The sequence below is a fragment of the Clavispora lusitaniae genome (assembly GCF_014636115.1).
Source record: "Clavispora lusitaniae strain FDAARGOS_655 chromosome Unknown tig00000185_pilon, whole genome shotgun sequence".
Classification (NCBI taxonomy): Eukaryota; Fungi; Ascomycota; class Pichiomycetes; order Serinales; family Metschnikowiaceae; genus Clavispora; species Clavispora lusitaniae.
In genome coordinates this window covers 530,708-555,465 of record NW_027093979.1, presented here as the reverse complement: position 1 = coordinate 555,465, position 24,758 = coordinate 530,708, and the positions used below count along the sequence as shown (strand labels likewise).

General features: G+C 44.1%; 11 protein-coding genes and 1 non-coding gene across 12 annotated transcripts; 7 read left to right on the top strand and 5 right to left on the bottom strand. All coding sequences in view use genetic code 12, as the record gives it.

The window, feature by feature from the left end:
- Positions 1-114: 114 nt before the first annotated feature.
- On the top strand, positions 115-1,673 carry FOB63_003918 (uncharacterized protein; the record flags this gene model as incomplete). Its single annotated transcript, XM_066102368.1, has 2 exons — positions 115-302; positions 1,613-1,673. 2 exons carry the CDS (start codon positions 115-117, stop codon positions 1,671-1,673), a joined length of 249 nt encoding a protein of 82 aa, XP_065958310.1.
- Positions 1,674-2,107: 434 nt separating this feature from the next.
- On the top strand, positions 2,108-2,980 carry RPL7 (Rpl7p; the record flags this gene model as incomplete). Its single annotated transcript, XM_002614525.1, has 1 exon — positions 2,108-2,980. One exon carries the CDS (start codon positions 2,108-2,110, stop codon positions 2,978-2,980), a length of 873 nt encoding a protein of 290 aa, XP_002614571.1.
- Positions 2,981-3,915: 935 nt separating this feature from the next.
- Positions 3,916-4,989, top strand: DCC1 (Dcc1p; the record flags this gene model as incomplete). Its single annotated transcript, XM_002614527.1, has 1 exon — positions 3,916-4,989. The coding sequence occupies one exon, from the start codon at positions 3,916-3,918 to the stop codon at positions 4,987-4,989; it is 1,074 nt and encodes a 357-aa protein (XP_002614573.1).
- Positions 4,990-5,683: 694 nt separating this feature from the next.
- Positions 5,684-6,271, top strand: FOB63_003915 (uncharacterized protein; the record flags this gene model as incomplete). The annotated part of the gene is made up of 1 exon (XM_002614528.1): positions 5,684-6,271. The coding sequence occupies one exon, from the start codon at positions 5,684-5,686 to the stop codon at positions 6,269-6,271; it is 588 nt and encodes a 195-aa protein (XP_002614574.1).
- Positions 6,272-7,143: 872 nt separating this feature from the next.
- SPL1 (Spl1p) lies at positions 7,144-8,658 on the top strand (the record flags this gene model as incomplete). The annotated part of the gene is made up of 2 exons (XM_002614529.2): positions 7,144-7,207; positions 7,268-8,658. The coding sequence occupies 2 exons, from the start codon at positions 7,144-7,146 to the stop codon at positions 8,656-8,658; spliced, it is 1,455 nt and encodes a 484-aa protein (XP_002614575.2).
- Positions 8,659-9,353: 695 nt separating this feature from the next.
- LEU2 (3-isopropylmalate dehydrogenase) lies at positions 9,354-10,475 on the top strand (the record flags this gene model as incomplete). Its single annotated transcript, XM_002614530.1, has 1 exon — positions 9,354-10,475. The coding sequence occupies one exon, from the start codon at positions 9,354-9,356 to the stop codon at positions 10,473-10,475; it is 1,122 nt and encodes a 373-aa protein (XP_002614576.1).
- A 1,919-nt stretch (positions 10,476-12,394) lies between these two features.
- On the bottom strand, positions 12,395-16,540 carry FOB63_003912 (uncharacterized protein; the record flags this gene model as incomplete). Its single annotated transcript, XM_002614531.2, has 1 exon — positions 12,395-16,540. The coding sequence occupies one exon, from the start codon at positions 16,538-16,540 to the stop codon at positions 12,395-12,397; it is 4,146 nt and encodes a 1,381-aa protein (XP_002614577.2).
- Positions 16,541-17,076: 536 nt separating this feature from the next.
- FOB63_005620 lies at positions 17,077-17,164 on the bottom strand. The gene has a single exon. It is a non-coding gene; the product is annotated as a tRNA-Lys (tRNA).
- Positions 17,165-17,741: 577 nt separating this feature from the next.
- FOB63_003911 (uncharacterized protein) lies at positions 17,742-18,158 on the bottom strand (the record flags this gene model as incomplete). The annotated part of the gene is made up of 1 exon (XM_002614532.1): positions 17,742-18,158. The coding sequence occupies one exon, from the start codon at positions 18,156-18,158 to the stop codon at positions 17,742-17,744; it is 417 nt and encodes a 138-aa protein (XP_002614578.1).
- An 851-nt stretch (positions 18,159-19,009) lies between these two features.
- Positions 19,010-20,774, bottom strand: GBP2 (single-stranded telomeric DNA-binding/mRNA-binding protein; the record flags this gene model as incomplete). Its single annotated transcript, XM_002614534.2, has 2 exons — positions 19,010-20,371; positions 20,742-20,774. The coding sequence occupies 2 exons, from the start codon at positions 20,772-20,774 to the stop codon at positions 19,010-19,012; spliced, it is 1,395 nt and encodes a 464-aa protein (XP_002614580.2).
- Positions 20,775-21,773: 999 nt separating this feature from the next.
- Positions 21,774-22,592, bottom strand: FOB63_003909 (uncharacterized protein; the record flags this gene model as incomplete). The annotated part of the gene is made up of 1 exon (XM_002614535.1): positions 21,774-22,592. The coding sequence occupies one exon, from the start codon at positions 22,590-22,592 to the stop codon at positions 21,774-21,776; it is 819 nt and encodes a 272-aa protein (XP_002614581.1).
- A 1,398-nt stretch (positions 22,593-23,990) lies between these two features.
- On the top strand, positions 23,991-24,734 carry FOB63_003908 (uncharacterized protein; the record flags this gene model as incomplete). The annotated part of the gene is made up of 1 exon (XM_002614536.1): positions 23,991-24,734. One exon carries the CDS (start codon positions 23,991-23,993, stop codon positions 24,732-24,734), a length of 744 nt encoding a protein of 247 aa, XP_002614582.1.
- Between the last annotated feature and the right edge of the window lie 24 nt (positions 24,735-24,758).

Genomic DNA, 24,758 nt, shown 5'->3' with positions numbered 1-24,758 from the left:
AGAAGAGACAGTATCAGTAATCAGAGAGAAAGCAGGACAGTATCGGAGGCAGCCAGAAACAGTATCAGAGGTAGCCAGAAACAGTAATCAAAAACAGAAATTGCAAGCAATCAGATGAACCAGACTGCTTGGGCCAGGGATGACAATTCAATTGGAACACAGACGGCCGGCGTATCCAGATGGAGAGGAGATGAGTGCAAAAAGGGGATGACGATGACGATAGAAAAAGAAGCGATGCGAGAGATGCCAGGTGATGCAGATGCAGTGGATGCAGAGGCGCCCGAAGGACAATGCTGGAGAATGTGATAGGATGGTGGATCAGACGGAGTGTGTGGAAACAGAAAAAAAGCCCTGCGAAGAGCTGGGCCAAGACACCACAGACGATTATTAGGGCGGGAAAGTCGCACTATCGTCGAGGGCGGTGATGGAGGAGAAACTGGGCGGCCGGGGCGGGACTGCACACGCGCCGTTTAGGGCTATGGGCCTACACGAGATTATTGTATTGGCGGGATTATTTTGTGGCTGGCGGTACACGATGACATTATTTTTTCAATGTGGGGGTGTCTCAGTGGCGACGCTTCGTGTCAGGCTGACATTTGGGGGAGAAATCGGCAGAATGGGCTTCGAGGTGCTGACGCATTGTTGCGGCGACAATTGTCTTGGATATTGTTTAGTCTATTGTATCTGAATCTTGATGTTGTTGGTGATGGTGGGCAGTGCTGGTTGCTTCGTCTTCTCCTCTTGGTGCCATTAACTAGATGTTGATTTTTCTTGTCGTGGTTTTTTTCTGTGGGCCACTTGCCTGGTTTAGGATTCTACCAATGACATCTTGCAACTAGCAAAAGCCGAGACCCTATTCCGAAATAACAGTGGTCACAGTAATGTAAGATTAGGCAATTGCGTGTTTGCAGACAACTTTTCGGAATTGTTTTCGTTTTTCCACCCGGCCTCCACTCATGGTATTGGTGTCAAATGGGAATTCCGCTCAACATATCTACAATGGCATTGTTGGCCAACCGCGGTTAGCACACAGACTTTGCTGGGAACCGAATAAGCCAGGAAAAGACCAAAGAGATCAATGAATCAAATAAAGTAAAATTGCACCTAGCTGATGCCAGATGGTGAACATGTCTCCAATGGTACCAGCTTTTCACGTTCTTCCGTTTGCCCAATGGTGAAACGAATACGGAATGGAACATTCACGTGTTGAATTAAACATAGTTATCGAAAATTGATGGACCTAGTATTCCCTTCTAAAAATTCTACATCGACAGTGTTTCTCCATCTGGTGGTTTTCTTCTGATCTTTGGCTGAATGATATTCAGTAACATCCTAGGCAATATGGTGACCTATGCCTGGCGTAAGGTGAAGTCATAGCTATGTTTCTACTTAATTCAGTCTAGTGCATTTTATTGATTTTCAATTACTACTCAAGCTGATGGATAATGCAAGAGCCAGAGAACATCGCATCCACCTGTTCGGTCATGCAAAAGTCTGCTCTTCCAAACGTTTACATTTGGAAACGTAGTTCGTTTGCCGAGTCTACATACATTGATTATCGATTCATAAACACTTATTTGTTACGTCACTTGTAGCTCTCTAATTATACAAGAGCTGCGTTAGACTATAACTCTTCATCATTTACTCTTTTCCTTAATGGTGCTTTAGCTTAAAAAGAATTTTACGCCATTGTAGTTGATACACTAATTCTTACCTCTTGGTAATACTACTAATACTTACCTCTTGGTACTTTAGACTACTTTCTAAGAACAGAAATGCTTCCGAATTCTATGGCAATCCACACTTTTAACCAATTCGGTAATCTAGACTAGACTGAGGATCAAAAACTTTCCGAAACGAAAAAATCGGAAACACGACAATAATATCTTCTAGATAGTAGCCTAATATGGCTGAAGGCCATTCACGGCATGCATACTGCATACTGGGCAAATGCCCATCGGGTGAAATGACTCTTGTACTGGTTCAAAACAAAACCAAACGCTGTAATGAAAATCAAATCACCAAATCTACCAACAGTATAGGGACATTTTGTATCAACACTTGGAATAGCCAAAAAAGAAAATCATAGCCCATCACGGCATCGGGCATGTATGCAGACCGTGGGGTCTTCTCGCACAAGAAAAAAAAGATGGCATCGCTCAACCACAAGATGGCCATTTTAAACTCCAACCCTGAGGTGCTTTTGCGGAAGCGGAAAGATGCCGACAGAAAGAGAATCCAGAAGCAAGAGGCTTTGAGAGAAGCTAACGAGAAAAAAACCAGAAAAAGCTTGGTTGCAAGAGACAAGTTTCTCAGAGCAGAAAAGTTGGTGATCAGAAGCCAGGCCAATGCCGTGGAAGCGAAAAGATTGAACAACATTCTCAAGCACGAAGCAAGACAGGCGGTGTCGGCCCGCAAGGAGATCACCCCGAAGCTCGTGTTTGTTATCCGCACAGAAAACTTGAACAGAAATGTGACCATTCCTCAAAAGGCTGAAGCCGTGTTCAAAGTGTTGCGCTTGCCCGAACCGAACATGGGTGTTTTCGTCAAGTTGACGCAAACCGTGGTTCCCGCATTGAAGCTTGTGGCTCCGTATATTGTGGTGGGCACCCCATCTTTGGCTTCTGTGCGTGATCTTTTCCACAAGAGAGCTTGCATCGTGTCGACCGACGAGGAGGGCAACGAAACCGAGGTGAAATTGAACAACAACCAGCTTGTTGAAGACAAATTCGGAGACGACTTGGGCTACATCTGTATTGAGGACGTGGTGCACGAGCTTGTGTCGTTGGGGGAGAACTTCAAAACGGTTTCTCGCTGGATTGCTCCATTTAAATTGACTCCACCGGTCCTGGGATGGGGTCCGTTGGCCGCATTGAACAAAATCAGATACGAGAACGAGCACAAGAAGCCCATTTCTTTGGCAGGCCATGTGCAGTTGGAGGAGATTGACATTGACAAGTTCATAGAGGAGCAGAACTAGCATTTGGGTAGTAATGGAACCAGTAAGAAAGAAATACGCTTTCTTTGTGTAGTCCACGGATAGGTCTTTTGTTTAACATGGTTGTATGAACTTCAGTCATGGGCTGTTGGCAATGGAAGAGAGGGTTGAGAAGTATACTTCTGCAACTTGCACAGATACGTGTAATTCAAATGGCATTTACACTTTACGAACTTTGTATCTACTGCCCACAGAAGTATCATACCATAGAATACGTCGCTTTATTATTAGTGTATCAATACACAGTTACAAGCACTCTAAAGACCAGCCGAAAAAAAGCAAAAGTAACTAAGTAGGTCAATACCTAGAAGGATCATGTGCGTTGTTTTGTTATCATTAGAGAAATACGAATTGACATGTTGCACATTTCAGTAAAACACTCGAATATTATAGCAAGAAGGACAACCTATTCCCTTCTTTGAAACACTGGTTAGAACAATATTCAATGTAGTTTCTTACGACACTTAAACTGAGAATCTCCAGAAATTGAAGCTTTTTTAACAAAGAAGTCTCACCAATACAGAAATCGTCGAGCCATGAGATATGAACTTCAGGAGACTCCATCAGAATAAAATCGGCCAACGTCGAGAAATTCCATACACTGTAAGTTCACCACAACGAAGAAAAACGGCTCAAATGCATCGTTCCTAATCTATATTCATCGAGTTACCACGTATTCGCTTTGTGAACACAGGTATTACTTTTATGTGCTTGAACAGAATATATTGAACAAAGTAAACAATTTCATTTACGTTCGAGCTGCATTCAGAAGAGCAGAATCCCTAAGACAGAGTCAAAAAAAAAAACTAAACATTTTTTGCTAGTTTCGGCCTTCTTCCCCAAGTTGGCTCATTTCTTACATTTATCCATACATTGTTAATCGCGTTCCCATCAATCGCGCATTTCTTCTTCATCTCATGTTTAGCGTCTACAATCAGATATCGACACCTCAAGACCATGTATACAAGTTGGTGCAGCTTCCGCCTTCCTTGCTTGAGCTTATGAAAAGTTCATCATCTGAAAGCCTTGAGTTCAAGGCGCCATCCTCGGCCAAAAACCACTTGGTTATATGCTCAGACTCCGAAACTTACACAGTGCGCCAGATGAACCACTCCAACACGGTTTTGCTTCTCAATGATATGGCACCGAACCCGCTAGAAAAGCGTCTTGACCATTTGGTGCCGTCTGAGGCCGCAGATCGGATTTTACTCGGTGTGGGGCTGTCGTCTTATGAATATGAACTTACACCAACAGAAGGATATATCGACACGCTGGATGTGCCTATGTACGATGGAACGGCAGTGCCGAAGTCAGCTAAGACCGTTGAGACTGTTCTTGCGGATCTGCCAATCGCTAGAGAAAAGTTCCGCCACCAGTGGCATCGGATATTGGGATGCGAAATAGAAGGAGTAGCCGTCCTTCTTTCGCCGCAGTTTGTTACTGATGCTCTCTACACGCTAATTTCTGTCCTTGTGGCCGAGAGACAGACTGCCTTTGATGTTCTGGACGTGGCACCACGCGTGCAAGAGGAAAACCCGAAAATCACATCTGCTGTTGTCAATACGCTAGCAGAAAGATTCTTCCGGCGGCTGAATTCTGTGTACGAGCTTGATGAGACGGAAATCGCAACCTGGTTTGGAATCGAAACGCTCAAAAAGACTCTGAGCCCTGTTTCGGACAATGAGTTACTACTCGAGTGGAAGTCTAGTCTTCCGCCTTTTTTCACCGCTCCTTTGGACTTGGCGCTTCTTCGAGGATTCTATTGCCGCCCGGTAACAGGAAAGGTACGTTATTTGGCACGAAACTCACTTTCACCGGAGATCCATGCTCGAATCAAAGAAATGTTCCAAATGGTACGCGAATGGGATTACGACGAGTTTCTACCATTTGTCGCAGAGTTCATTCCACCGTCAAAGAAGGCGGACTCTGTTTTGCTCAAATATACCCGGAAGAGACGGGTAGGCAAGAAGGTGCTTGTGGGACCCAGATAATGATACAGACACACGGAAACAACAAGAGCTGCAGACAAGATACGGAAAAAAAAAAAAAAAAGAAAGACAAAGTAACGATTAAAGGCAACTGACAGCTGACAGACACATGACTGAATGATCTAGTATTGGCTGGTATCGAGCAACTAATTGGTATTGGCCGGTAGTGATTGGCATTAATCGTCACGTGTGGCTACACTGTGCGCTTCTAAAATTTCAGAATGCAGAAAGGTACAGAAGAATGTTGCAAGACAAAAATAAAGGATCCAACTTTTACCGGAAACTAAGCGAAAACCAGTACAGAATCTCGCATTGATGTAGACTGCATGTGTGGTGCAGTCTGGTTTTCGTGTTGAAATGCGACTCGGCCGACTCAGCTTTCTCTTTTATGGATAACACGTCTTTTCTCATTTCGCTTGTGGTACGTTTCTTATGTGTTTTTTTGCTCTTGCGCAATTGCAGCTTTAGATTCTTCTAACACCCCTAGAGCGGCGGCTGTGCCGGAACTTCGACGGATCTCGTCTTTTTCCCCATTGACACTTTGAAAACCCGTCTACAGGCCAAAGGCGGCTTTTTCGCTAACGGTGGCTGGCATGGAATTTACAAAGGCTTAGGTTCGTGCGTGGTGGCTCTGGCCCCCTCGGCGTCCTTGTTTTTCATCACATACGACAGCCTTAAGGCTTACACCAAAGACAAAATGCCTGCGGCTTTCAGCCACATGACCAGTGCGTCTGCGGGCGAGATAGCAGCATGTTTGGTTCGTGTACCTGCGGAGGTCGTGAAGCAGCGCACTCAAGCGGGCGTTTTGGGCCCGAAAACGTCGTCATGGGCCAACTTGCAGTATTTGCTTCAGAACAAGTCTGGCGAAGGTGTCTTGCGTGGGCTCTATCGAGGATGGAACACGACTATCATGCGGGAGATTCCGTTCACGATGATCCAGTTCCCGTTGTATGAGCAGCTCAAGAAAACGTGGTCTGCGTACGACAAGACAGAAATCTCCCTCTTGAAGGGCGCGATTTGCGGCTCTATCGCCGGTGGAATTGCTGCTGCAGCTACGACTCCCTTAGATGTTGTGAAGACACGCATCATGCTTCACAAAGAACGCATTGGTGTTGTGCCGTTGGTGCGGCAGATTTTACACGAAGAGGGACCTCTGGTGTTCTTGAACGGAATTGGCCCTAGAACGGCTTGGATTAGCGCAGGAGGCGCCATATTCTTGGGCTGTTATGAGCTTGTGCATACCAACTTAGAGACATATGCGGCAAAAGAACGTTTGCATGAATAATAGAAATGGACCAGGAGTATGAATAGACTATGACGCACAATACAGGTTATGATATAGGCCTTCTAGATGAAGAAAGGATCTTGAGTACTAAGGGCATGGTAGATAATTTCGTTAATTAGACAGACGACGAAATTGATGCTTAGAATGGCTGAAGTTACCAAAGGCTCCGTCTGTTCCCCAAAATATAATTTATTGAGGAAGAGACTGACATTCGCAAAGGTGCTCAATGTTTAGCAGATAAATAGACCATACAGCAGAAGATAATTTATATCCATAAATTAGAGTATAAGGCTATCCCAAGATTAATTTAAGGCTCAGCAGCACACACAGAAAAAGCGTAGCCTCCTTAGTCCATTTGAAATGTATGACTTCTTTTTGAGCAATCATGCTTCTTAGTTCCTCAAATCAATACCGAAACATTAGGTTTGTCAGTAGAATTTAGAATTACAGAATTGAAATGAGACTTTCCTTACGAGAATATTAAGATACTCCAAAACAGGGTCTAGATTATTCCGAGAGTTTTTACGGATTTAAATACTAATTCTTTTATTGGAAAAGTTTCTGAGCTCTTTGTACGCCATGATATATTTTTACGAGAGATACAAATTTAGCGACGTATTTTACAATCAGTTTCCAAAGCGAGATGGATGATCTAGATCTATCTATATCTAAGCTTCGCGCACAAGATTATTCAGCAAGATAGCCAAAAGAAACTGCGACTCACAATCACACGCAGCCACACCAAAAAAGAAACCAAAGGAAAACTCCACAATAGCAAAATGAGAGAGTAGAATAAAAAACAAAAGATAAAAAGGTTTTCGACAAAGCAAAGGCGAATATCCAAATTTTGTAGGCGGGCGCAATTCCGCTCAATGTTTCTTTTCTCCGATCGGGCCGTTTCTTCGGACAACGGAGCCGTGAGAATTTGGGGTAATGGTATGCACACGACTTGCGCGGCAAACCATCACCAATTTAAATCACCTCTATAAGTCGAAGGGAAAAAAAAACACTACACTACTGTTGTCTTTTCTTCAATGTTTTTCAGACCGGTTAGAGGCGTTCTGAGAATAGTGCGCCATGCCCGGATAAGCGCAAGGCCGCTTGCAACTTCTGTTCCCGAGGGCATATCCATTTCGCTCAAAAACTCAACCAGAGATGATTCCAAGTACGGAACCAGACCAATCTATTTGGACGTCCAGGCAACCACGCCGACCGACCCACGGGTCTTGGATAAGATGTTGCAGTTCTACACTGGCTTATACGGAAACCCCCACTCTTCGACGCACGCGTACGGATGGGAAACAGAAAAAGAGGTGGAAAAAGCCCGTGGATATGTGGCCGATGTGATTGGCGCCGATCCCAAGGAGATCATCTTCACCTCAGGCGCCACCGAATCAAACAACATGGCCATCAAGGGTATTCCTCGGTTTTACAAGAAGACCAAGAAACACATCATCACAACACAAACAGAACACAAGTGTGTTTTGGACTCGGCCAGACACATGCAAGACGAAGGATTCGACGTGACGTATTTGCCCGTCTCCTCTGAAGGGTTGATCAGCTTGGACGATTTGCGCAATGCCATCCGCAAAGACACTGTGCTTGTTTCTGTCATGGCGGTGAACAATGAAATTGGTGTGATCCAGCCGTTGAAGGAAATCGGCCAGATCTGCCGGGAAAACAAGATTTTTTTCCACACCGATGCAGCCCAAGCGGTGGGTAAAATCCCCATTGATGTCAATGAAATGAACATCGACATGTTGTCCATTTCCTCTCACAAAATTTATGGTCCTAAAGGTATTGGTGCTGCTTACGTGAGAAGACGCCCAAGAGTCCGGTTGGATCCAATCATCACTGGAGGCGGCCAAGAGCGTGGTTTGCGTTCGGGTACTTTGGCTCCAGCCTTGGTGGCCGGTTTTGGCGAGGCTTCTCGTATCATCAAGAAAGAAATGCCTTACGACTCGGCTTACATCACCAAGCTCTCGAAAAAATTGAAAGAAGGCTTGTTGTCTATTCCTGAAACGCAGCTCAACGGTGTTGTGTCCGACTCATCCAAGCAGTATGCTGGTTGTGTTAATATCTCCTTTGCCTACATTGAAGGTGAATCGCTTTTGATGGCTTTGAAAGATATCGCCTTGTCCTCGGGTTCTGCCTGTACATCGGCTTCCTTAGAGCCATCCTACGTCTTACATGCTTTGGGTGCAGATGACGCTTTGGCGCATTCTTCGATCCGTTTCGGTATTGGCCGTTTTACCACAGAAGCCGAGATCGACTATGTGATCCAGGCCATCCACGAGCGCGTGGAGTTTTTACGTAAAATGTCCCCATTGTGGGAGATGGTGCAGGAGGGTATCGACTTGAATTCCATCGAGTGGAGCGGACACTAGCTTATTTATTGGTGCATGGGAGTTTGTTTTGGTGTCGTTTGTTTATAGTAATTGATTGGGTGGCAGAACTGAAGTAGAATACCATTGAACTTCGAGTCGTAGTTCAGGGCATATGGAAGCATAATTTTGAGTTTGTCATCTTGTAAAGAGCCTCTGAATGAAGCATGATATCTTGGTTCAGTGTCGATTCATCTGGTCAAACAAAGTTTTAAGCAAAGAGGTTAATAGGGTCAAAACCTACAAATCTATATATTTCGTTCATTTAACTAGGCAGCCTATACTCTTTGATTGCAACAGCTGATCCATCAACGAAAAATTCATGTTACTGAATACACTTTTGTCTACCTTCAACTTCGTTTCATCCTTTCAACCAATTTACTAATAGGCTTTTTTTTTCGCAGCTTGTCTCACCTGGCCATAGTATGCGAGAATGCGACTTGACTGTGACTAATACGTCGCATTTTTAGAAGCGACAACGGCAATGCAAAATGTCCTGATTGGCTACGACTAGACCTCTCAATACTGTCTGTTCTTAGTCGATGGAATCAACGTTCAGCCCTACTTTTCACTTTCAACATTTTTGGCCCTGTTCCGTCCAGCATATGTCCCGGACCGGAGACTCTTCCACGTGATCGGCCCGCTACCGGCCTCGTTTTCCACATAAAATCACCGTTTCGCCAAATCTGCAAACCAAAATGTCTTCTACCACTAAAACTATCACACTTCTTCCGGGCGACCACGTGGGTGGCGAAATCGTCGACCAGGCCGTGCAGATCCTCAAAGTCATCGAAGAGTACACTCCCTTCCAGAAAATCAAGTTTGAATTCAAAAGCCACTTGATTGGCGGCGCTGCCATTGACGCCACGGGCTCGCCTTTGCCCGACGAGTCGTTGGAGGCTGCTAAAAAATCGGATGCTGTTTTGCTTGGAGCCGTTGGCGGGCCCAAATGGGGCACGGGTGCTGTCAGACCCGAACAAGGATTGTTGAAAATCAGAAAAGAACTTGGACTCTATGCCAACTTGCGTCCTTGCAACTTTGCGTCGGACTCCCTTTTGGAGCTTTCTCCATTGAAGGCAGAAGTGGTCAAGGGCACCAACTTCACTGTTGTGCGTGAGTTGGTGGGCGGAATCTATTTTGGAGAGAGGCTGGAACAAGAAGAGTCCGCAGACAAAGACGTGGCATGGGACACGGAAAAATACAGCGTGGCGGAGGTCACTCGTATCACAAGAATGGCTGCTTTCATGGCTTTGCAACACAATCCTCCTTTGCCCATTTGGTCCTTGGATAAAGCCAACGTTTTGGCCTCTTCCAGATTGTGGAGAAGAACAGTCGACAAGGTCATGTCGGAAGAGTTCCCTCAATTGACTGTTAACCACCAGTTGATTGACTCTGCGGCCATGATCTTGGTCCAGAGCCCTACCAAGTTGAACGGTATTGTCATCACATCCAACATGTTCGGAGATATCATCAGTGATGAAGCTTCGGTGATCCCAGGCTCTTTGGGTCTTTTGCCTTCTGCGTCTTTGGCTTCTTTGCCGGACACAAACTCTGCTTTCGGTTTGTACGAGCCATGCCACGGTTCTGCTCCTGACTTGCCTCCTAACAAGGTCAACCCAGTGGCTACTATTTTGTCTGCGGCCATGATGTTGAGATTGTCTTTGGACTGCGTCAAAGAAGCAGAAGCGTTGGAAAAAGCTGTTGGTGTAGTGTTGGATTCTGGTGTCAGAACAGCCGACTTGAAGGGCTCCAGTTCCACCCAGGAGGTGGGTCTGGCCATTGCTGAAGCTCTCAAAAAGATCTTGCAAGAGTCTGCTTAAACAGAGTCGCTGGTCCACATCTACTTATAGCTCTCAATGTATACCTTCTGTTGGTCAAAAGAACAAGCAGATGTAGGAGATATATAGAGAGGTATCCTCATAGTACGTGTAAACTCAAAAGTGCAAGAAGTTTTGGAGTCAATGAAGGGATCTGCTTATTATCCGGATAGAAAAAGTTCAAGAGCTCTTTTATGAAGATATTGAAATTTAAAGATATTGATATGTCTCCACACGACATTAGGTCACGTATCTTTTTCTGGTTAAAAGATTTCGGTGAGAATTGTAGCCATATAACTGTCTCTTTGTGATTAGAGTACAATATGCTGTAATCAATCCATTTGCTATCTTAAGAGACCGAAATATGTGTTATTCGTTCCTTTGAAGGTGAAATATTTGTTCAGCTAAGATACGTTTGACACTGTTCAAACAGTACAAATATGATTTTTTAGATGGATATGCTACTATAACTCATGCGTAGAAGTACCATGTTTGGATGGTGAAGAAACATGAAAAGGCCACAAGACTGTGCTTCACTTGACTTTTCACACCAATGATAAATCAAATTGGAAAATGTAAGAGGAAATGATGTGACATTAACCCGCTTGCAATAACTGTTTTTGACACAGGAGTAGAAATATAAAAGATTTGTATGCACTGATACGAATGCGTGGAAGATGTTCATGCACCAGTACCTTAATTTAATCTTGCAGACGGAACAAAACTTCTAGTGGTATTTCCAATGTACAAATCAAATCTACACACATATCTTCGTGCATGACTAATTATTATTCAACCTCGAATGAGGCTGCTTCTACAAATACAGCTGCTTCTACAAATTCTGTGGGCGAAATCCGTTTATTTATACTAAACTAGCCAGCTAGACGCACAAGACGAAAGCCGCCCATTTTTTTGGGTTTTAAGAACAAAGTCAAAGTGTTCGCTGGTTTCCAGCTCAGGCAATGACACAATTGTAGAAGTACCAGCCCTTAGGAGTGTGTACGTTTATCCCACCGTGGTCCTTGTCGGCAGTAGAAGTTTTGTTCTTGGATTGAGAAGTAGTTTGAGCGGCCATTGTTGAATGTTTGATTTTTGGATGAGGGAGAAAAGAAGAGAATTCCTGGCCTTTTTATATTTTTTTGCCAGCTTCTGGATTTCTATTGACCTTGCCTATTGGGGCGCTCTGACACTTGCATGAACTTTCTGTTTCGCACAACGAATTCGGCACCGACAATCAGATCATGAAGGATTAATGCTAAATGCAATTGCCAGAATAGAAGTGGATTTTCAAACTTGAAACAAAGCTATTGCTGATAAGAGGATCTTGGCAAAAATAAAATTCTGAGTTGCATGGTGAATTTGAGTTTTTATGGAAAAACGTACAGAATGTGGGTCAACCGATATAACTAATTCTGCGAAATGTTTCAGTATTAAGAGATAAGGTGGTTCTAAAGAATGACCACCTTAGTGGTTAAGCAGATGAATTGTGGTATCAGCGTTGAAGATATTCTCAGGGATTGAGTAGTTCCTCATTATGATAAAGGGCATTGGGTGGTTTGAGCATTCTGGGCTTCATTGCTACTAGCTATTAATGTATTAGTGGGAACTTAGTTTGGCGTGTATTGAGCATAGATAAAAAGGATAAAAAAATACAAGGCGACACTGCTACGGACCTTCAGTTCCATTACGTCAAATTGGCCAAGGCTCAACGAATAATAATTCAAGCTCGTACTTAATGGATTAGCGTATGTGAAAACTCGCTCAACGGAAAAATGTTCCTGGAATTACAATGACCAAGTATAGTGTTATAACTGCTTTTATATTCTACATGAGCATGTCTCGTATGTCATTGAAAAAAATTATTATATCACTATCGTACTCGTACATGATAATTCCCACTGAATAACTTCCTTTAAATTGGCTTATAACTCCAAGTTGCCGTTTAGGATATCTGAAAGGAAAGCAACAGACTCCAAACGCAAACCGAGACTCAGAGTTTCTTCCTTAACAGGTTGATGGAGTTCGTTTTGCAAAGTTCGCTCACTTGAAAGCGATCTCGAAAGGTTGTGTTTTTTCGCTCCTCCGTCTTGCTCAATAAAGTAGCTCACCGTGTGGATAAAGTCACTTGAAGAGAAAAATTCCTCGTCAGAAGTGCTATGGTTCTCCACCTGTAAAGATTCCGCAAGCAGAATGTTTGGGTTTGAGGACAGCAATTGGCGTCTTTGGCCAAGAGCATTCTCTTTACCGTTACTAGCATGGGGAACAATTTTAGTGCTTCCGCTTGACGAAATCAGGCTCTCTGACTCACGGTCGCCAAAGTTCAAGGACCCATCCAGCAATGTTTCCGATCCAGGGCTGAGGTCGCCATCAATTGGATCGAGTTTGGTTGATAAGGTCATTGATATAGAGCGGTCAAGATTCACCCCGTCCAAGTCAAAGTCTTGGTCAAGTTGAGACTCAAACTGCTGGACAATCTGTTCTGGAGTCAACGATTGCACGGACTCTTCTCTCTCCATTTCTCGCAATACCGGAAGATGGTGGATTCGAATACTATCCTGGTGACTATCACCCGTATAATGATCACCGGATGTTGTAGTTCCCGTAGAAGTATCAAACTGGTATGCCTGCGCCCGCATGTACAGAGGAGCCACATCAATGACGTCTTCTGCGTCCATGTGTGCTTCTTCCTTCATGGCACGGATTTCCGCTTCAAGGTTGGAAGAGTTTTCTCTTGCCAAAGAAACCCAGTTGCTCGTACCATCAGATGAAAAAATGCTGTTCGGTATAGCATCGTACATTTTGTAGCGATCATGAACCTCAGGCAGAACACCTATTGCCGTGATATTATCGAGAGCATTGGCAATTTCTTGGCTTGAAGCGACTCTTTTGGCTGTTGGTTCTTCTTTTTTAGGAGAAAGCTTTATGACAAGAGCGTCACTTGCTCTAACCTTGCCAACATCCAACATGCTGGGCTTTGGCATGACAAACTCAACTACTTCGTTTTCGTCCTCAACGATTTTCTTTTCGCCGTCTTCACCTTGGTTAACCACAACAGCTGCATCATCCAATGGACTGTACACTGTGGTGTCAACACTTCCAGGTTGTTTCAATGTCTCTTCTTCGATTGTACTTTGATGCAGTGTGTTTTCTTCTAGTGGAGCTGCAGGGAATTTGAATTGTGCATTCACGTCCAAAGATTCTGAATAGTTTGAAGAAGACGTTGTTCCTTGCGAAACGTTTCTCGCATCATTCTGATCTGGAGTCTTTAGTGTTGTATCACTCGTAACTGCTTTTGTATCCGGCGATGTTTCCGCCCTCTTAGCAATTTTTACTTGAGACTCTGCATTGCCCGGTAATTGAATTGCTGGTGTCGCTGGTACGGAACTTGCTATTGACGCATCTCGAAGCAGAGGATCTGGCTTGTATAGTTTTTTGTAAACCTTTGATTTACCTCTGGGTATAGGTGTATCAGCGATATACCTCTCTTTTTCACTTCTCGTCTTCTGTGCCTTGATGGGCTGCTCTTTGTTTTTGAATATTCCTAAAAGTTTAAAGAGACCTGATTTCCGTCTTTCCGATTTGCCACTTCTTCTTACCTCGGTCTTTGGAGTATTGCCGTGAGTAATCTTTGGAGAGTTTGAACTTTTGATCTCATGTTCAATCTTTGGAGTGGTGTGAGTTATGTCATTATTTTCCTCCTCAACTTTACCAGTGTCGTTCTCTTCATTTTTACGGCAAAAGGTGTCTATGAAAAATTCAAGACAGCTCCAGTTTCCGTCCGTCAATATCGTAGAAAAGTAACTCGAATGGAACATTGCATCTATTGCCTTTGAGACAATTTCTTTGAGAGAAACTTTCAAGTCATCCAATGCAACAATCTCTTCAATTTTCAAATTCTCTTGACGGTCCTGGCCCAATAAATTAACAGTGTGCTCGTTAAGCAGCGTAACTGACACTGCAAAGAAAATCAGATTGTTTTGTCTCATTAGTGCCGTCAAATCGCTCTCTTCCATGTTTAGAAGTAGAACAATGGGAGATTTAGATACTTCCTTCTCATACACTAAGATCTCATGAGCACAGAAATATCTTTGGAGATCACCTTCTTCGTGCTTGAAAAGATGGAATGGTGTCGATTTGCATAGCACCTGTGCTTTGCTCACGAGGTCCATTATCCTATTGCATATATCAAGAGAATCTTTTCCCAGCGGTATTTCGTAAACTTGTAGGAACAGGATTTCAGTAGCATCTCTATTTTTGAAATGATTTCCATTTAGGGTGGTGAACGAAACACAATGACCGTTTGCACTCTCAAAGCGTCTCACTTCTAAGTCATTAATTTGACACCAATACTTGACGCGGAGTTTGGGGAAAGTGGAAAGCTTCGGAAGTGGCTTTTGGTTGACCAAAGAGTTCATGAGAATATCGGGAAGAATGTTTGTGATTTCGCTGCTAGAAGGTTCTAGGATCTCAAGGAAAAGCACATGGTCGGAAAATATGATGGCAACTTCTAATCCCAAAGAATCGGATGTACGTTTCACATTCAAAAAATTGAAAATGCCAACAACCTTTCTCGAAAGCCAGCCATATTGTAACTCAGTAGGCCATTCGGTGGCTAACTCGGTGAGAATCTTGCCTGAAGGCGTGAAAACTCTAGTCTTTGGGCTTGGCTGGGTTTCATTATAACCAAAGGAATCGATCACTTGCATTGCTGCAGCATAGTAGTTGTCGATGTCGTCATCTTCTTTCTTAGCACATGAATCTTCAAAACCAGAATCTTCAAAATTCTGCGCTTTGGCTTTCTCCTCCTTGACTGTTTCGTACAATCTCTTGATTATAAGCTTCAAACGCGGAAGTTCAAGAATGGACTCTGCGATAGACGTTTTGATGCTGCGAGGAGTCATGTGGTGGGCATTGATGGTCTCTGACTCAAAAGCATACGCATAGTTGTGACTGACGAACTTCTCGAAGCGCGAGTTAAAATTGGCAAGGTTTGCTTCGTGACGAACAAATGCCTTGTAGAAGAAGCGAAGAAAAGAGCCCAAGACCTTGAATATTTCCACATAGCCGTACTTGCTTGCCCTGTTCAACAGATCGTGGACTATGCAATTGACTCTGGTGATTTCGTCGATTGTAGGGGGGAAGGCCAGGTTCACCTTCATCATTCCAGATGAAGAAGAAGACGAAAGAACACTGACACGAAGAGGAATGATGAAATTTTGTAGCAAGTCGACAAGGTCCGTAGTATAATTTGCCTGCACTGTAAGCAACTCTTCGATGACTCTCTGGACGTTTTCGTTGTGGCCCAAGACAGGTTTCGTTGGGTTCTCTGGGGTTTTATACTCAATGTCCATCGCCTGAGGAGAATACTCTAGCAAGGGGTCGAAAAGCTGCTCCAATTGCTCTCCGAGATGCATGACAAGCTTGTTGTTTTCCGCTGCCGTCGTGGAGTCTTCTGGATCGGACGGATTGGCATACACCACATCCACCATAAGCGACGGAATGGTTTGGTCTTGTATGAGGCCCAAGGAAAGAAGCTTTTCGCCCAAGTCTCTGGCAGGTAAATCTATACTTTCCATCGACGCCGCCAAGGCCCCCGCATTGGTTTCGTCCCAGTGCTGCGTCACTTGCACAAGCCCTTTATTGTTCCAGAGCTGATTGTAGTTCTTCAAATTGGACACGGCCAACGCCCGGCGAACATTGGAGCGCCGCATGTTCTCGGGAAGATTCTCGCAGGCGGGCCAAAAGCGAGATGACGAGTCGAGAATGAGGTTTTCGTAAACATTGCACCCGTACTTGGACACGGAAAGCGTACATAGTTTGTCTGTGGATGGATTTTTGTACACGACAGTCAAAACGGGCCCGAAAAGCGACTCGTCGGCGCCAACGAAAAACGCAGCGTTTTCAAACACAGAGCGCCAGTAATCAATGGTTTTCGCTGCATACTCGCCGGATTCTGGCGTATCGAAACAGGAAGAAAGTGGGCGGAGCTTTATGTGGCCCGAGGCCAGCAGCTGGGTGAAATGTCGTTTGTCGTGCTCACGTGAGGCATACCGGCGGTAAATGTCCATTGTGGATTTGCTGAAGAAACGAAAGTATGGTGGTGATGGGTGTTTTTACGTTGCAGACATGTGTAGATGTGTCTACCCAAAAGAGCAAAGAGGTAAACATGCGAGAGTCGCATGCACGCCAAAAAGTTCGCTCGTAAATAGGCTGAAAAAGAAAATTAAGAAATGACAAAGGTCAAGTGACTGCAATGTGCCAGATAGGCTGGCTTTGTTTGTTGTTGGCGTGCCATGGAAATCTCTATTTCTTTCCCTATTCGGTCTCTGTGTTTTTTGTTCGTCTTGTCTTCTGTCCCATGTTGTCTTTTATTGATCTCGCGGCCGATAATAAGATGCAATGCGGCCGAAAATCTCAATCACATCTTGCGCTAAGATGGATGACATAACGCACTGTGAAATTTTTTTGCTTTCGGTTTCTGTCTGTTAGAGCCACTTTGTTTGCGCCACTTTGTTTGAGCTGCTTTGTTTGAGCTAGTTTTTTTCTCACTTATTGTCCTCTTTCCCAGTCAATTTTCAGTTGTCTCGTTCAGTAGCAAAAAGAAAGCCCGATGCGGGGCTCGAACCCGCAACCTTTTGATTGACCTTATGAAGATTAAGAGTCAAATGCTCTACCGATTGAGCTAACCAGGCTTGTTGAAAACCTAACGGCTGCGGTATATATATCAAGCTCCTTCTATTCAATTTTTGTAGTCTGTACAACCAGTGACTTACAAGAGATATAGAAGTGTGCTCACTTCGCTTTGTGTCAAGGACTCGTATCAATCTATACTCATACCAAATTACCGAACCTTGATTTAGTTACTTAGTGCTACATCATCATTCTCAAACAAACTTCTGAGTGAAAAGGTTCTTTATACTAATCAGGCGATAGCCACTCGGAGTAATTTGCCGTAAAATCAACGACAAACACTGCAATACTAAATAAGTTCAAGATGGTATACTTCTCATATGTCTTTCACATCTTCGCTAATCTAAAGGAACGGCATTTGATGTTAGAATCTTTTTTTGATTGATGGGTTGCTTCCTGCTTCATAGTACTTTCCTAAAAGTTTGCTTAGTGTATCGGTCATCTGTAATTATATCAGGTAATGTTCTCGCATGGTCTGTCATCAATCGGTATCAGGTAATTTTTTGTATGGTCTGCCATTGCATTCGTCAATTACGTAGTCTTGGCTTCCTTTACCAACTGCCAAATTGCGGTGCCAGCTCAACTTAGCGTCACTGTACGTGGGTCAGTCGGAACACCATCTGAACCAACGCCGTTTTCGGCCATTTTGTTCCGGAAGTACGTGAGTCTGGCTTCGTCAAACGACAATTGCTGTGCCTCCATCAAAGCCTGGATTTCCTCTCGGGCGTTCTCGTCTAAAGACCTCGGGTCCTGCGCCCTGATGTTGGCTTCAATGTCGAAATTGTCACTCGTTAATCCATTTTCCAAGTCTGCCTGAAAGCCTCTGCGCCAAGAACGTGAATTGCGCCAGCTTGAGTATCGGTCAATCAAGGGCCGGCGGAAGTAAAAAGCCACTGCTAATATGGCTAGTATGAAAATCGAGAGAAGAAGCATCTTGGAGGAGACAGTTCCGTGATCGCCTGCATGTGTGAAATGGGCCAGGTAATTAATAACCATTTTGAGTTTGCGGACATATTGAGCTTCGGGATATATGCTCTAGGAAGATATTATTCGGAATATATGGGACATGGTATTTTATGAGAGATGAGACCAGATGAGAAATGGACCAGTTTGAGGCTAGTTAAATCTACTTTAACGAGATGCGGTATAGTTTTTCAGTGCATTATTACTGATTGTGACTAATTAATTCTCTAATATCCGAGAGGTGACACCAAGTATATTTTTCATCATGTACTTGAGAAAAGTCCACAAGTAGTGTGGTCAGTTCTTTATTGGAAGGCTACTTAACAGTGTTTATATTGGCGTCATCTTTCATTTGGTCTGATGAAGTCTCAAGCTGTCATATCTGTATTAAACTTTGAATTATAAATCGTACGTTCCTGAATCTGCTCTGTTCAGTAATCATAAAAGAATGAAGTTTCATACTTCATAATACCATTTACTTACTGTCTTCCAGAAACCTCGGCTACTACAATATCTGAATGGCTGAGCCTCATAAACAGAATTGTCCATGTCTTTTTGTTTGGTTTTTTTCCGTCTGCCCTATTATGTGGATTTTATTAACGGTAACTTGTTGTAGCAACATACTTATGATTACCCTTTTTCGAGCAGTTGATACGAATACATACTTACACAAGAACTTCGAATAAGCTTTTCAATGTGGTTCAAATCATTCTTTTCAAATTTCAATTAGATCGTCACCTACCAGTCACTTACAATATAGATCCGCAGTCTTATGCATCTGAAACACAACTGCTTAAGAACAGACTATTCTCATCTATCGCTACATCAGTTTCCAAAGCAAAAAGCTCCTATATTTAACAGCTATGGCACTTCACGGTGCTTTTCTAATTCATCTCTGCCTCTGGCGCTTGAGCGGCTTCTTCAACCGGCTGGCCTTCTGGATCGGCGTCTGTCATTTGTGTTTCTTCCACAGCAGGAGAGATCGACAGACTTTCAGCATTCACTTGAGTCTCCTGAACAGGCTCGCTAGCAATGGTCTCCGGCTGAGTCTCAGGTTGCGCCTCTGCCTGACTTCCATTGTGATTACTCGTCTGGTTTGGTTTTCTCGCATACGAAATGTGCAAGTCCCGTCCTCCATAGTTGTAACCGTGCAAGTTTTGAATGGCCAGGGTTGCAAGCTCTGCGCTTTCAAATTCCACCACAGCATTACCGCTAGGTCTGCCCTTGGCATTGTACTGGATTTCTGCCCGTACAACGCGGCCAATGGTCTCAAACAACTCGAACAAGTCTGTCTGGAAAGTGATGTATGGCAAGTTTGCCGCATAGATTGCTGGGCCCACTTCGCCGTTTCCGACAACACCTTCGGTCAAGTCGGAGTTTTTCAGCACGGGCTTTGGAGCCTGGTCACGGCCTGGACGAATGTCAATGGCACGTCCTTCCATCTGGTAACCTTGGAATTTTTCCACAGCTGCAGCCGCTTCGTCTGGGGTTTCAAACACAACAGTACCAAACCCACGGGACTTGCCCCATTTGTTGGTCATGACATCGGCGCGGACAACAGAACCAACCGAACGCATCAAGTCTTTCAAAGTTTGCCAAGTGACAGAGAACGGCAAGTTGCCAACGAAGACTTCGGTGCCCGGAGCAGGCTCACGTTCTCTTTTCTGCCTCCGTTCCTCGCGTTCGGCGTCTCTTCTGTCTCTTCCGTCTCTGTCTCTCGCGTCTCTGTCTCTTCTTTCTCTGCCTTCTCTGTCTCTGCCTTCTCTGTCTCTGCCTTCTCTGTCTCTACCCTCTCTGGTTCTTTTTTCTCTTGTTTCTCTGCCTTCTCTCTCTGCACCTTCTCTGTCTCTGCGCTTTTCTTGCGGTGGTGGGTAGTCCTGGCGAACAAAAATCTCTCTTCCGCCGTGCTGTGTTCTGTCATACTTGGAGATGGCTCCCATGACATCGTCTTTGCTCTCGAACTCCACCGTGGCCATTCCCCGCGATCTGCCACGGTTGGTCACAATGTCCGCCCGCACAACACGGAACTCTTTGCCAAACATCGACTCGATGTCCTGCGCCGTGGTCTCGAACGGAATATTGCCCACGAAAATCGACCGCTCGTAGTTTCTTTCGCTGCGGCCGTCTTCACCCGCTGTGGATGCCTGGGATGGCGCCAATTCCCGCTTGCGTCCGCCGCGGGCCCGTGGCGCCTCGTAATCTCTTCTGCCGGGCGATCTTGACCGGTTGTCGGGCGATCTGGAGCGCTCCTATAGATTAGCATGTGTTATTGAAGTCGGTGGATGTGCACGGTTGAGAGGACTCGAAATGTGTGGGTTGTTGTTCTCTGCAATATTAAGCCACCACTCTCTGGCCTGGACTTGTCTTTGATTGTTTTGAGTCTGGCTGGCTGCACCTGGATCCGCCGTTCCCCTTCTTGCTCGTAATGCCATTCCCTGGTTTTTTGTTTGTTCCTTTCTTTCGTCTCGCTCATCTAGTTCTTACCCGCTTTTGTCTGATCGTGTTTTCTGATACTGTCTTCTATACTTCACCCAGTATCCCACATTGACCGTTTCATTTTCTGCTTTCGTGTCCTTGCCTGCAACCGGCTTCCGTTCTCCTGAAAAAATAACATACCCTAGAATAGTCGTCGATGTCAATGTCCTCCATGATACTGTTAAATGTATGTGGGCAACTTTTTCTCATCTCGACGTTCGCACGTGAGCGTTAGGTCGAAAGACTGGAACAGAAAATACAACAAGAGGAATTTCATCTGATACCTCCAGAATACACGTTATGCTTATCGGACGAGCCTACTCATATAGACAATGGAGCAAGTTTTTTTTCTCCTAAGCACTGAAGCTGCTTGGCACGAATGAAGAGGCCAACCTCTTATTATGATGGTGTAGTCAATACAGTGTAAGTATGAGTCAAAGTCTGTGAAAATGGAGTCTCTTACTTTTTATTTTCTGGTTTGTTTCTTCTTCTTGTCTGTAATTTGTGTTTGGCTAATAATCAACGTATATTGGCTGAAAATTCACCTGTGCGAAACCAAATAGGAATCACTGGTGTATCTTGAAAAATAATACGATTTGCAATATGTACATTTTTAATCGCGATGCTCCTACTTTTCACCGTCTTGTCTCTTTTTTATTAAACTATTTCGGGTCAGTGGAAGCAGGTAGAATCTCCTCTTGGCACAAATACGAAAGTCTCAGCCTCAAAGCCTATCTTTTCATTCATGTAAAAGAGAAATTGATCGAACAAATACAGTTCAGCGAATATAATTTGGATTTTCGAGGTTTTCCACTGGTAGAGATTTGAATGTATGTGTAGATTAATGATGAGCTGGTCAAGGATCCGGTTTTTTGTAAAATGCAGACAATACAGTGAGCTATGGATATCAGGTGTCGCTTATTAGCCAATTTCTCACCGCAATAATATTTGAGCTACGTTCTTTTGTTCGCTTATGTGATCGTCTTCTCTAAAAAAATACATCGTTTTCATTGCCTTGTTCTATTGTACAGCGACGCTCTAGCGTCAGGTTTTGCCGTGGTTATCATCATTGAACTGTTCTTAGCCCCATTGATTCGCTTTTTTTTCTGCTCAGAGAAACATCGCCAGTAGCCAATTTTGCCACTTTCTTGCCCCTTTGTTGATCTTGTTGGTTTACTTTTCTGGAAAGGGCAACACAAGCCGGCGCTCAACCTCGGTTTCTTTGTTGACCTCTTCTTCTCCGTCAAATTTAAGACGTACAGTGCCGTCCTTTTTCGAGCCCACAACCACAGCAGGATAAAACGTTGTGGTTTCCGGGTACCGCGCCAAAACCTTGGTTCCGTATGGATAGGATAGTAGGCCCGCAACCTCGGCTTTGGTGGGAATAAGAAGAAGCTCCTTGTAGTTTGCCTTGAATGTCTGGCCCGGGTTGTTATTCTCGTCTGGTTCCGGGTCACGAACCTCGAATTTCGTGCCGTCGCCCAAGATCTTGGTGACTTCACACTGGATCCACTCCTCAAAGTGTCTGTTTCTAAGCTTATACGCCACTTCAGATCCAACCATCACTGGCTCCAGAGGATCGTACTTCGAGACCCAATAGATCCGCCCATACTTCGGGCTGCCTTTTTTCCCATGCGTCTTGCCGATTTTGCCGCCCGACTGTGCTTTCGAATTTCTGGGCAAACTGGCCGTTTGGCTTGATTGTTGAAGCTGCTGCTGCTGCTGTTGTTGGGCCTTTTCCGCCGTGGAGATCAAGGTTTGTAGGTTCATCTGGCACGTGTCGATCAACCTTGACGCTGTGCCGATGTTCATCATGTGATCATTGATTTCCTCTTTGAGCGCTTCCACCTCGATAGAATCGAGTTCTTGCAATTTGGGCTCGTTGTATTTTTCGAAAATGTCGTCGAACGACAACGACTCGTTGGCGTTGCAAATGTCTTGCAATGACGACACAACAATGTCCCAATAGCCATCGGTGTCTTCCACAACCATGAGATTGTATGCTTGTATTGATAAGGCTGATGTTCCATAGACATGATGTGTTGGTATATGCACGACTAGCCACCAGGTGGAGAAACGGCCCAAATGTGTTGATTTCACTGAACAAAGAGCTTTTAATGACTATATAAATCTGTTGATGACTGCAAGGATCTTTTGATGACTACATAGAGCTTTTTTGGCCAGCTGGTCTGTGGTGCAATTGTGTCATGGTTGGTCAAATTGTCTTTCGGTCCGGCCGTTACTCATACACGTTGTTAGATCTTTATTCCTGGACTCGTCAGTACTTTGAGTAACTGTACGTATCCTGTAATGTTTTGTCCTTGTTGAATGTGGCATGTCGTGCAGAATCATCACCATGCAAGGTAAACAAGACTCTTGTTACAGTGAAAAGAAGAAGAAAAAAAGAAAGAAGAATTAATTTATAGGCACTTAGACTTGAAAACGACCAATAAAGGGACAAATCCAAATGGAACATTTTGTACTGTGTTGCAAGCATCAATATGACGATTCTTGTGCATACTTCATCAGTTCTCCAATGTTAATAACATTGCCTGTTCATTATCTCAGCACAATGATAGGGCTGGTTAATTATGTCAATCGCCTTTGGAATGCTAAATCATGATTTAATTGGCAGTTTTAATTACTGTGACACAAGCTACTTTTCGAACGGTAAGGCTACCTTCGTAAACCACCAGGCTTGAAATTTGAGCTACTAAATACATGAGATAAGACATGAAAAACCAGACGCCGAACAGTTTTGGTTGCTGAATTCAAAGCCATGAGCTCCGTTATGGCAAGTAAAAGGTATTTATTATGATCCGTCTCATTTGCCTACCCAATGAGTATAGTCGTGAAGAATAATTACCTAAATTCATATTTTTGTAGATGTCCCATAATCTAAGTTGAAACAAGTATTTAGACTCTTAGTGACTTTCTATAACAAAGCATCACCTCACAATTTATTACGAATCTGAGCAATACAGTTGTCTAATTGGCCTGAGTAGTCATACTAATTAATTTGGCCAGAGTCCAAAGCACTCAACCATCACAAACAAAATAACAACATAAAATGCCAATCGGAAATCATTCTTCATGATATTTCTTTGCTTCAAACAACTAGTGATTCGTGTTTAGCGAATATTTGGTGATAATAAACGGTTGGAGATTATTGAGCCTGGTTTAGAAAAAGAAAAAAAAATGTTCACCATAGGAAATGGAAGATGCGTCTAAGACTTCTGATGAACCAACTCTTGAAGTTTCACCTTTACCCGTTGTCTCTTCCGTGTCTGACCAATCCTGGTAAGAGGTGTCCTGGTTAGAGGTGTTCTGTTTGGAGAGGTGCGAGCGCTATCTCCATATGCAATCTACTCCACTATCTTCTCCCGGAACATGTGGAAAGGGCTTTTCCTGATCTCAGAGCTCATCCAACTAGCATCGCTATTGCAGCTTGTGCGTCACAATTCCGTCAAGAAGTCTGTTTTCGGTGTCTCTTGTGACTTTTGCGCCTTCTGCTGGATCTACAATGTTTGTTCGGCGGTTTCTGCTCTAATCTACCTCCTTTCGCCTGCTCTTCGTTCCCAGTATGCGGCAAGGTATCCACTCTACCCTGAATTCAACACTAGCTCCATTATTTTGGTGCTCCATCTTCTTGGCTCCGCAGCAGCCACGTTCTTTGTGTTTCAGGTTTTTGTCCTCCACAGAAGAAGCATAGGCGGCATCGAAACCGTCAGTCTTCTCTGCAAATGTGTTCTAGTGAGCTATTGCGGTTTTCTCTTTTGGATATTGCGCTCTTACGTGCTCCACAGAGCCACAGTCAATGTTCTAGATGTAGCTAATTGTTTCTGGTTTCTTGGCGCTCTGAGCCGGGCGTTCATGTTTGTTCTGCAGATTTCCGTCAACTGGTTTTTTCTGAAGGCGTGCGTGCTCCACCGCAACTTCCTTTTGTTCCAGGGCTTGTCTTTATTCTTTGCTTTTGCTGGCTACGAGTGGGCTCGTTTTGCCGGAAATCAATGGTACGACGTACCAACAAACGCACCCGCTCGTGCGGCTCTTGCACTCAATTCCGTCTGTTTGTTGGCTCTAGCGGCCCAGTCCTACGTCTACCGTTCGAAAAAAAACTACTCCAATGTGTAATTATGGCCATGTCGGTATTAGGGT